The sequence below is a fragment of the Acanthochromis polyacanthus genome, chromosome 3 (assembly GCF_021347895.1).
Source record: "Acanthochromis polyacanthus isolate Apoly-LR-REF ecotype Palm Island chromosome 3, KAUST_Apoly_ChrSc, whole genome shotgun sequence".
NCBI classification, from domain to species: domain Eukaryota; kingdom Metazoa; phylum Chordata; class Actinopteri; family Pomacentridae; genus Acanthochromis; species Acanthochromis polyacanthus.
Window position 1 is genome coordinate 1,326,068 of NC_067115.1, and position 12,366 is coordinate 1,338,433.

Here is a 12,366-nt window from a genome sequence, read left to right on the forward strand (position 1 = left end):
TTTTACTGCATTTATTTTTTTTAATCCAGTAGTTTAGATTTTTCCTGAAACACTGCCTACAGTTCAACCTAAAAACTCTCTCTTTTTTTTTTTGGTGGAGCTTCAGGTTGATTTAATGTTCAATCTTTGTTTCGCTTTTCTTCCAGACTGTCTGGATTTTAAGCTCAGAGTTGTCTAATTTAAGCAAACAATTAGTTTAAGGAAAGCTGACAATGAAAGGATTCTTTCTGTCTTTGCCGTTTCTGGCTGATAAACGCTGTAATTTATCAGATATTTTCAGGTTCTGGGGTTTACAGGGTTAATAAAAGCAGAGTCCTGTTTAATAATGATGATGACTAATTCGTCCTTTTGTCCAATCGGCAGCCTCAGGCGCCTCTGGGCAGATTATTTGTCTTCATTGGTGGTTTTATTCTTCTCCCTGGCCAGAGGCATTGCCATACTTAGATGTGCTTGTTATATTTCAGTACATACATGAGAGATTATTTGTGCTGTCAGAGAACACGGGAAGCATGAAGACACGCACATGCAGAGGGGATGATTGCGGTCTTGACATGGTGCATGTGTGAGAGGAAATAAAGAATAGAAACCGCCTGGATGCAGATCCATGATGGTTTAAATATTATCATGTATGAGCAGGTGATTTAAGGCGGTCTGACTTCAAGCCTCCTCAAACGCCGACGGCTTCGTCTCCGCTGCTTTTATTCCTTTATTTATTTATTTTCTCTCACTTTGGACCTTAAGATGAACTCGGTGTTTTGGCTGAAGGCTTGTACCAGCGACCACCAGCCGCTTTCACCTCAGATGTTTGCGTGTCTCTTTTATTTTTCTGCTGCGCAAAAACAAAACAGTCAGAGCTCCCTGAAAATACATGTTCATATGAGTCAGGAAACACGAAGGTAGTCTCATTTTTGACTCATATTTAGTTGAAAATTACACACAGCTGTCCAAAAATGACTAAAAATATGGTGAAAGAGACTAAAAATATGTCTAGAATTAATAAAAATATGTCCAAAAAGACTCAATATGTGTCCAAAATCAGTTGAAACCTGTCCCGAACATTTCGACTGAAAGCTGAAACAGACAGAAATGGTCTCAAATAACTTAAAACCTGTACAGGATAACTAGTGTCTCCAGAATGACTTAGATTTTGTTGGAATTGACAAAAAATGTGTCTACAATGACTATAATATGTCGTACATGACTCAGAATTAGTTGAAAATGATGTAAACTTGTCCAAAATAACTAAACATACGTCCCAAAAGACTAAATATGTGTCCAAGATGACTGCAAATGTGTTGAAATTCAATTCAGTTTTATTTCTATAGTGCCAATTACAGTCAAATTGTTTGAAGACACTTTACAGAACCCATAAGCCTGAACCCCAGAGCAGCCCTGCGGAGACAGTGGCAGAAAAACACCTTTAACAGGAAGAAACCTGGAACAGAACCTGGATCTTTATGTGGGAGAACCATCTGCTGCTGGAAGGAGGTAGAAGAGGTGGAAGAGGTGGAAAAGGTGGAAGAGGTAGAGAGGTGGAAGAGGTAGACGAGGTAGAGAGGTGGTAGAGAGGTGGAAGAGGTAGACGAGGTAGAGAGGTGGAAGAGGTAGACGAGGTAGAGAGGTGGTAGAGAGGTGGAAGAGGTAGACGAGGTAGAGAGGTGGTAGAGAGGTGGAAGAGGTAGACGAGGTAGAGAGGTGGAAGAGGAAGAGAGGTGGAAGAGGTGGAAGAGGTGGAAGAGGTAGAGAGGTGGAAGAGGTGGAAGAGGTAGAGAGGTGGAAGAGGTAGAGAGGTGGAAGAGGTAGAGAGGTGGAAGAGGTAGAGAGGTGGAAGAGGTGGAAGAGGTGGACGAGGTAGAGAGGTGGAAGAGGTGGAAGAGGTAGAGAGGTGGAAGAGGTAGAGAGGTGGAAGAGGTGGAAAAGGTGGAAGAGGTGGAAGAGGTGGAAGAGGTGGACGAGGTAGAGAGGTGGAAGAGGTGGAAGAGGTAGAGAGGTGGAAGAGGTGGAAAAGGTGGAAGAGGTGGAAGAGGTGGAAGAGGTAGAGAGGTGGAAGAGGTAGAGAGGTGGAAGAGGTAGAGAGGTGGAAGAGGTAGAGAGGTGGAAGAGGTGGAAGAGGTGGACGAGGTAGAGAGGTGGACGAGGTAGAGAGGTGGAAGAGGTGGAAGAGGTAGAGAGGTGGAAGAGGTAGAGAGGTGGAAGAGGTAGAGAGGTGGAAGAGGTGGACGAGGTAGAGAGGTGGAAGAGGTGGAAGAGGTAGAGAGGTGGAAGAGGTAGAGAGGTGGAAGAGGTGGAAAAGGTGGAAGAGGTGGAAGAGGTGGAAGAGGTGGACGAGGTAGAGAGGTGGAAGAGGTGGAAGAGGTAGAGAGGTGGAAGAGGTGGAAAAGGTGGAAGAGGTGGAAGAGGTGGAAGAGGTGGACGAGGTAGAGAGGTGGACGAGGTAGAGAGGTGGAAGAGGTAGAGAGGTGGAAGAGGTAGAGAAGTGGAAGAGGTGGAAGAGGTAGAGAGGTGGAAGAGGTAGAGAGGTGGAAGAGGTGAAGAGGTGGAAGAGGTGGACGAGGTAGAGAGGTGGAAGAGGTGGAAGAGGTGGAAGAGGTAGAGAGGTGGAAGAGGTAGAGAGGTGGAAGAGGTAGAGAGGTGGAAGAGGTGGAAAAGGTGGAAGAGGTGGAAGAGGTAGAGAGGTGGAAGAGGTGAAGAGGTGGACGAGGTAGAGAGGTGGAAGAGGTAGAGAGGTGGAAGAGGTGAAGAGGTGGAAGAGGTGGACGAGGTAGAGAGGTGGAAGAGGTGGAAGAGGTGGAAGAGGTAGAGAGGTGGAAGAGGTAGAGAGGTGGAAGAGGTAGAGAGGTGGAAGAGGTGAAGAGGTGGACGAGGTAGAGAGGTGGACGAGGTAGAGAGGTGGAAGAGGTAGAGAGGTGGAAGAGGTAGAGAAGTGGAAGAGGTAGAGAGGTGGAAGAGGTAGAGAGGTAGAGAAGAGGTAGAGAAGTGGAAGGGTGGAAAGGGGGAAGGATGGGAGACGAGGATGGGGGAACAAAGAACATAGAACACACAGGTGGATCCATGCATGATCAGACAGATGATACAAAATAGAAGCTAACATGTGAACTGATTCATAGAAATGACTAATATATGTCCAAAAAGACGTAAAAATGTGTTGAAAATGACAGAAACGTGGAGGATGGAGCACGTTTAGGTAATTATGCGGCTGTTTGTTTATTTCTGACCGAGTATTTAAAGTATTAGTGTGATCTTTATGAAGCCCAGCTGTTCCACGTCGGTTCTCTGCAGCGGTAAAGTTTCCTGGGTTCCTTCGTGTGCCGCCGTGTTCAAACATAAACTCGATTGTGTTTCTGTTCTGAGCTCTGAAAGCTTCTCAGAGGCTGAAAGCTTCTGGAAAACAACCAAGTCCATTTACTGGATGTCAATAAATAACATATTGTCCTGTTGGATGATATTTTCCTTCTAATGCTGATTTATGCAGATTAAATGTGAAATATTAAACCACAACGTGCTTAAAGGACCGTTTATTTTATCTGCTGTTTCCATTAATGTAGAGATTAGTTTATAGATCATACTTATATCAGAGCCTGAAGCTTTATGTCCAAAAAACACCTTTTAGTTTTCAGTGCATCAGAGATCTACGTCCTTTTAGACAAAAACATCTTTATCATGACAAAAATCAACCAAAAGGACATAAATGGATCCAGAATAACTCAAAAGTTTTATCCAAAATCAGATTTTATCCAAAATTAATCAAACTTTGGTGGAAGCGAAAAAAACACGACAATCTTTCCAAAATGTCAAACAAAAGATGTTCTCAATGAAAACAGAAATTACTCTAAATGTGGTGAAAATGAGTCCAAGGTTATTTAAAATCATAAAAAGTCTGTAATAAATACAACGTTCATAAAGTGGAAAAAAATATTTTCAAAGTACAAAAAAACCATCATTCTAGAAACAAAAGTCATCCAGAAATAAGAGCAGGCAAAACATTTGTCCCAAATTACTCAAATTTGTTCAAAAGTCATCAAAAGTTACAAAAAATGTCCAAAATTTGTCAAAAAACTAAATATTTGTTGAAATTAATTAAATTTGTCCAAACATTTTTCAAAAAATACGAAAAAATATCTCCAAAATGACTCAAATTTGTTCAAAAGTCATCAAAAATGACTAAAAGCTTGTCCAAAATTACTCAAATTATTCCAAAATAAAAATAATTTGTCCAAAATTTATCAGAAACTAGTAAAAAATGTGTTCAAAATGAATCAAACTTTTGCTTGAAGTTATTAGAACTTGTTGTTACTGTTATCAAGTGTTGTGAGAACGTTTTCTGGAGGTTGCTGTTGATGGTTGTTTGTGTCCTTTCTGTGTTCTTTGTGTCCTTTCTGTGTTCCTTTGCGTGTTCCTTGGGTTCTTCCAGTCGGTTACACCATGAACGACCTGATCTTTGAGTGGCAGGAGAACGGACCGGTCCAGGTGGCCGAAGGTCTGACGCTGCCTCAGTTCATCCTCAAAGACGAGTCGGACCTCAGATACTGTACCAAGCACTACAACACAGGTAGCACACACACACACACACACACACACACACACACACACACACACACACACACACGTTTGTTTTTCTATACCGGTGGGGACTTACCATTGACTCCCATTCATATCTAACTCCTAACCTTAACCTTAACCATCACCAAATCAATGCCTAACCCTAAACAAACGTTTTTGCACTTTTACATTTTCTATTAACAACAATATGGCCAAGAAAACGGTGTTGCCACCCGTGGGGACCTCATTTTAGGTCCCCACCGTGAGACAAGTCCCCACCTTTATAGCAAATAGTCAGGTCAAAGTCCCCACCGGTATAGCAGAAACAAGTACACACACACACACACACACACACACACACACACACACACACACACACACACACACACACACACACACACACACACACACACACACACACACAAACACACACACACACACACATGTCTGGTTCTTATATCCCAGTGGGGACTTACCATTGACTCCCATTCATATCTAACCCCTAACCCTAACCCTAACCTTAATCAAACCTTAACCCAGACCAAAACAATGTCTAACCCTAAAGAAACGTTTTTGCATTTTTACTTTTTTCAGTCACAACAACATGGCCAAGAAAACACTGTTTAAACTTGTGGGGACCAAAATGAGGTCCCCACAAATTACATTTCTTTTGGTTTTCCTACAATTGTGGGGACATTAGGTCCCCACAATCATAGCCACCACCTGATCACACACACACACACACACACACACACACACACACACACACACACACACACACACACACACACACACACACACACAGTGTGTTCTCTGTGGACCTCTCTCTGTACACCAGCGTTGTCCCCTTTGGTTCTCTGTCAGTCTGGTTCTTCCTCCAGACCTTCAGAGCAACCAGAAGGTCGTCGTCCAAACAGGAAGTGCTCACAGCGACACTTCCTGCTGCTCATCTACCAAAGCAAAACAAACACAAGCAGGCCTCCAGTGGAGCTGCCAGAGTAGATTTACTTCCTGTTTACCCAAAAACAGAACCCTGCTGGCAGAACGTACATAAACAAAAATATCTACAGTCCACAGCAAACAAAGACCTTGAGTACCAGGTCAGTCTGAGTCTCCAGCGACTCCGAGAACTCTGGATTTATTAGGATGGAACCGCTGGAACATGAATCTGATCAATATTACAGAATCTGCTGGATCATAAACATTCCAACAGCAGCTTCATGTAGAAAGTTGTGTTTATGAGATTTCCTTAGTGGAACCTAAACTTCTGAGTGATTAAAGTCAACTACAGCTGATGACTCCTCGGTTCCACTCAAGTCTGCTGTGATCACATGGACAAAGAAAAGGAAAGTTCTGTGGTCAGATGGAACAAAAACTAAAAATTGAAACCTTTAGTTGAGACCTTTAATAAATCCATGAAGGAACCAAACTCGTGATTGTTTTTTATGACAGAGGTTCTCGTGTTTAGAAAATTCTAGGCGTCATTAGAAACTACACTCTGGATTTGCTGCTTCGATTGCCTCATTTTCCCTCAAGGACTCGTGGAACCTTGAACATGCAGTGACTGTTTCCCTGTTCCTGGCTGATAAATCACAGATATTTTAGAGATAAAGAGTTACCTTTTAGCTGATAAACTGAGTGTTCTGACTGGACCTTGATGCGTCGTTCTCCAGGTAAATTCACCTGCATCGAGGTGCGCTTCCACCTGGAGCGCCAGATGGGCTACTACCTGATCCAGATGTACATCCCATCGCTGCTCATCGTCATCCTGTCCTGGGTCTCCTTCTGGATCAACATGGACGCCGCCCCGGCCAGGGTGGCTCTGGGCATCACCACGGTGCTCACCATGACGACGCAGAGCTCCGGCTCCAGGACGTCACTGCCCAAGGTCAGTCTGAGCGTTTAGCTAGCACTGCTACGCCCCGAAGGGTCACCCAGAGGTTCTCACAATGCACCGGGTTTAGGAGAGTCCAACCCACGGTCACCAACCAGCCACATGTCCCATCATGCACTGCAGCGACTGTAAATAACGTCCACAAAACATACTTTTAGAAACAGCAAAAGTACAGATTTATTAGTAGGAATTAGTTCTTTTACAATATCGATATTTGCCTTCATGAGACAGAAAAAAAACTGTATATTAAGGTTGAAAAATGGCATTTTTTTAACTGATATTCTACAGTTTTTTCCTGTGTTTTGTTCAATTACTTACCAGTAAAATCACCCCCAAAAAATGTGATATTCACCTCCCAAATCAAAAATTTTGATATCAGTTCTAACAAAGAACTGTCCAACATGGTAAGTATTGTCCATGTCACAATTCAGCATTTTTAAAAAATATTAACTTGTTATTTCATGTATTATCGTTAAAGTTGGTGTATTTAAATAACTTAAATTATGCAAAAAAATCACAATTTTCAAGTGTTTTTGTTAGTACGTGACTTTTTCTTAATTATATATCTATATATACATGTATGTGTGTGTGTGTGTGTATATAAATATATATAATATATATACACATATATATGCATGTGTATATGTATATATAGATATGTATAATTTTTTACATCAGCTGTAAAAAACAACAACCGGAAAACTGCCCATCTGTTATCTGTCACAAATCAGCATTTTTATAAATATTAATGTGTTCTTTTACGATGTGTTATCGTGAATTTACTGAATGTGACCGTATGAAAATCAGCTCAAAATTATTTTACAGATATTTGCAGTTTTTTTTCCATATTTTTCCGATCCGTTTGCCGACAGATTTCCTTTTTTTTTTAAACTAAATTACTTTACAGATATTTGCAGTATTTTTCAGTGCTTCTTTCCATGTTTTTCTGACTTGTTTGCAGCCAGATTTCCAATTTTAAATGTAATTATTCTCCTTTTTTTCCCACCATTTTTCAGTCTTTTTTTGTATTTTTTGCTGCCAGATTTCCAGTTTTAAATCCAGTTATTTGACAGATATTCTCGTTTTTTTCCCGTAGTTTTCCAACCTGTTTGCTGCCAGATTTCCAGTTTTAAATCTAATTATTAGGCAGATATTCATTTTTTTTCCCCATATTTTTCCGACCTGTTTGCTGCCAGATTTCTAGTTTTAAATCTAGTTATTTGACAGATATTTTCAGGTTTTTTCCCATTTTTTTCCGAGCCGTTTGCTGCCAGATGTCCAGCGTTTCCTCAGATTTGCAGCAGCTCCGTTGTGCTGCAGGTCGGTGAGTGGAGCAGATCTGGTTTGCTCTCAGCTGACAGAGCGTTGTCGTCGTAGCGTAGCCGGATGTTTTGCATGATTCCCGGTCGGTTGCAGCTACTAGAGCGTGAGCGGTGAGGACGATCTTCCATGCATGAGGAGGAACGCCGGCTTACGTAACCTCATTAACGCTCTCACACCCGACCTCCAGCAGGTTAGAGCTTTCTCATGTTCCTGCCGAGGAACACGGCTCTGCACTTGGACACGCTGCTGCACGTGTCAGAGACGTCTCCATGACGACGAGGGAAAGGTTTTATACAGATGAAGAGTTGTTTATGTTCATTCTTTAACCCTCGTGTCGTCCTGCAGGTCAGATTGATCCGTTTTAAAGTTTGAAAATGTGGAATAATATATTTTCACAGTGAAGCTTCTGATGTCCACATTTTCAACATTTTTGGGAATTTTTTGAACATTATTTGTGGAAAAAAATAAATGTTAAAAATGTTTCCTTCAGAATATTCACAAAAAAAACAACCAAAATCCAGTGAAATTCATTGGATTTTGGATGATTTTTATGTGAATCTTCTTAAAGAAAATATCAGAAGGTTTAATGTTATATATGGAATCACTTTAGATATTTTTAGGATTTTTTTGGAAGATTTTTATTCATTTTTTGAAAATATTTACAAGAATTTTCCTACCAAATATGGGGGATTTTTTTAAAGGAATATTTCTAATATTTTGCAAATTTTCAGAAATTTGGGGAATTTTTTTTATTTTTTTGCTGAATTTTTGGATTTTTTTCACCAAAGGAAACAATATTTTCTGGTGCCCGTAAATGAATACAACAGGAGGGTTAACATATGTAGTAGGGTCTCAGTCATGTGATCACGTAGTGTTCACTTGTTGTCATGGTTACAGTGACGCTGTGCTGCTATCTGGGAATGATACAGAAATCAGTCCCTCCAGGAATTCGCGATGTTGCGATCGCGCGAATTCACGCGAAATCAACCAATCTCCGCAAATTTTGCGCGGCCTTGCAATTTTGTCCAATCACCGCAACTTTCCCGTAATTTTGGCCCTCCTCCCGTGAGTTCCACCAATCATAGCAGCTCCCAGCACAAACCTAATGCACGTACGTCACCGAATTCACTTCCTTGTTTATGGTTTGAAGATGCAGACATGTGAGATACTAATGTCTCTGATTTACCAACAAAAATTACTGCTGAAGATAAACAATTTATCCACTGATGTTCTTCACCAAAGCGGAGCTAAACTGTTTTACACCCATGCAGTAATCATCGATTGATACACTTAAAAAGAAAAAAACACGAAACATATTAGAACGGCTGAAATGATCAGACAACAGACCACATAAATCACCATGATGGAAACTGTTGCATCCAGATCCATTAGAGCACTGAAAGAATGAAGGTAAATTAGATGAATTATTCCACCAAAGAACACGGCAGAGTTATGTGACGATCAGCGTGTGTGAATCCTTCCTCTGTTACCAACATCACTCAGAAACAGACTCAGGGATTTAAATGAAGTTTTCAGGGTCGGTCAGAAATGACACAAGGACCAAATGATTAGACTTCAGCAGTGATGCGGCTTAAAGTTTGGATCCACGGATTTGCTAAGGATTTCCCATTGAGGAAGCGGCACAGCGTCTCATAGCAGCACGGTAACCATGGCAACAAGTGAACGCTACCTCAGCGGCCCGCTGACGATCACATGATTGTGATCCTACAACAAATCTACCACTGTGGATGAATGGGAAATGACACAAAGAACAACTGATTAATTTGTGGGGGTGTTTCTGAGTCCCATCAATTCCTGTCGCCGGCTACATGTTTAGGCCACGCGATTCGGTACTTAAACATGCAGAAGGAGGACTGCGCTCTCTCAGTGCTGTTCTTGTTAATTGACGTGACAAGCCGTGTGTGAGCGTGTGTGTGTGAACACGTGTGTGCCAGGATGTCAAATTAACTTTTAAAGCCACTGACAGATATGTCCGAATATGATTCATTCAATAGTAAATGATCATTTTGTGCCTTAAACCTACCAACCACGTCCTGTTAAACCAGTATCTGCTGCTGCTAATGTCCCACCGTGGTGTGCCAGGTTTTGTGGAAATGGGTCGGAACGTAAAATAATTAATTTCAGAATAAATATTGTCAATTACAGCGTTGAAACATGTTCTACAAGCTGGAAAAATGCAGCTTTTTAGCAGCTGTCACTGTCTCCCCCAATTTCATCACAATAAATAAGCAACTTTAAATAGCAACTTTTATCGCTATTTTGTAGAAAAGCTGCCGCGAATTCAGGCATTTTCTGCCGCAACAATAAAAAAAACGCCCGCAAAATCCTGGAAGGACTGAGAAATCTTTAGCAAGTCCATGGATCCAGACTATGAGCTGCATCACTGCCAGAATCTGATCACTTGGTCTTTGTGTCATTTCTGAGCTTCACTGGAAATTTCATTAAAATCTGTTCGTCTGTTTTAGAGTGATGTTACAGACGGACGGACACTGATCGTCTCATGACTATTGTTATTATTATTGTTAGTCCGTTGTGTTCCTTAGTGGAGTTCTACTAACAGCAAAACAGGTTCTAGTGTATTGATGTGTATTGTATTGTTGTGTACATTTTGTGTACTACAGGTGTCGTACGTTAAGGCCATCGATATCTGGATGTATTATTGTGTTTTATTGTGTATTATTGTGTATTTCAGGTGTCGTACGTTAAGGCCATCGATATCTGGATGTATTATTGTGTTTTATTGTGTATTATTGTGTATTTCAGGTGTCGTACGTTAAGGCCATCGATATCTGGATGTATTATTGTGTACTACAGGTGTCATACGTTAAGGCCATCGATATCTGGATGTATTATTGTGTTTTATTGTGTATTATTGTGTATTTCAGGTGTCATACGTTAAGGCCATCGATATCTGGATGTATTATTGTGTATTATTGTGTATTTCAGGTGTCGTACGTTAAGGCCATCGATATCTGGATGTATTATTGTGTATTATTGTGTATTTCAGGTGTCGTACGTTAAGGCCATCGATATCTGGATGGCCGTGTGTCTGCTCTTCGTTTTCTCGGCGCTGCTGGAATACGCCGCCGTCAACTTTGTGTCACGACAACACAAAGAGCTGCTGAGATTCAGGAGACACAAGAGCAAGAGCAAGGTACACAACGACACAATAAGGCACAACACAACACAACACAATGCTGGTGAGACTCAAGAGGCATCACAAGAGCAAGATACACAACACGACATGACAACACAACAAGACACGACACTACACAAAATGACAACATGACACAATATGACACAACTCAACAACACGACACTACACCACAAAACATGACACAACACAATATGACGTAAGACAATACGACACAACACAAACTACACAACACAACATGACAACACATCAAACCAAAACAACACAAAGAGCTGCTGAGATTCAGGAGACACAAGAGCAAGGTATACAACACGACAACACGACATAACACAACAAGACACTGCACTGCACAAAATGACATAACATGACACAATATGACACAACTCCACAACACAAACTACACAACAACACATCAAAACAAAAAAACACAAAGAGCTGCTGAGAGTCAAGAGGCATCACAAGAGCAAGATACACAACACACAACACACAACACACACACACACACACACCTGTCCAGATCTGCTGGTTTCTCTCCGTGACTCGATGCTGCCCCCGTGTGGCGACTCGCTGCTGCTGCTGAGTCATGAAAAGTCCCACTGCATGTTGTCACTTCCTGTGTGGGTGCATGACGCGGCATGATTCACGGTTCCTCACCTGCATGACAGAACGCTGCCGGTTGGACACGACTCAGCATTCAGTCGACTCAGCAGAGGAACCTCCAGAGCTTAGATCAGATGTCCTCTGAGGTCCACCATCAGCAGGGGAACCTCCAGAGCTTCAGTCTTAGATCCTGAACCGTGGTTTATAATGATGAAGAACAGGTTATAGAACAGCTCCACGTGTCAGGTCCTCTGAGGACTATAAAACGTTTATTAGAGGTTTGGTTTTATCATCGAGGTGTGAATGTGGAGGAACATCTGAAGAACGTTTCTGGTTTATTCCATTAATGTGTCAGTTGTGTCTCCATGAAGACTTCTCCTCTGATGTAGAGATTCAACAACAACTGATCAGAGTTCATCAGAGTACCTGAAGCGTTCTGGAGGAAAAAAAAAAGATTTTTACATCGATCATTCTTTGTTTTCATGATAAAGAAATCTGGAGTCATTTCAGACATTTCTTTATCATAAGGATAGGTTTATGTCACGGTGAAAACATTTACAATCATTCTGGACATTTTTTTAACATGATAAAGAAACTGGAATAATATCAGACAATTTTGTCATGATAAAGAAATTTTAAGTCATTTTGGGCATTTTTTTTGATTATGACAAAGAAATTTGGAATCATTTGGGACATTTTGTACGTGATGATAAAGAAATTGAAATACTTCTGGACAGGTTTATGTCATGATAAAGAAGACAAAGAGTCGTTTCAGGCATTTTTTCTTTGTCATGATAAAGAAATCTGGACTCATTTGCGATATTTTTTCATTAAA

General features: G+C 41.1%; 1 protein-coding gene across 12 annotated transcripts in view; it reads left to right on the forward strand.

The window, feature by feature from the left end:
• The window catches only part of glra3 (glycine receptor, alpha 3), a 154,400-nt gene that overhangs the window by 50,692 nt on the left and 91,342 nt on the right, over positions 1–12,366 (forward strand). For 6 of the 12 annotated variants that reach the window (XR_007941160.1, XM_051946334.1, XM_051946335.1 and 3 more), the window contains exons 6-8: positions 4,412–4,549; positions 6,213–6,427; positions 10,785–10,931. The exons of 4 other annotated variants lie outside the window; for them this stretch is intronic. Coding sequence is in view for 7 of the 8 variants with exons in the window: in XM_051946334.1 (XP_051802294.1) it covers positions 4,412–4,549; positions 6,213–6,427; positions 10,785–10,931 (500 nt within the window). In the remaining variant the exon portion in view is untranslated. The remainder of the gene's footprint in view (positions 1–4,411; positions 4,550–6,212; positions 6,428–10,784; positions 10,932–12,366) is intronic. 2 more of the 12 variants (XM_051946332.1, XM_051946333.1) reach the window with 2 other exon arrangements.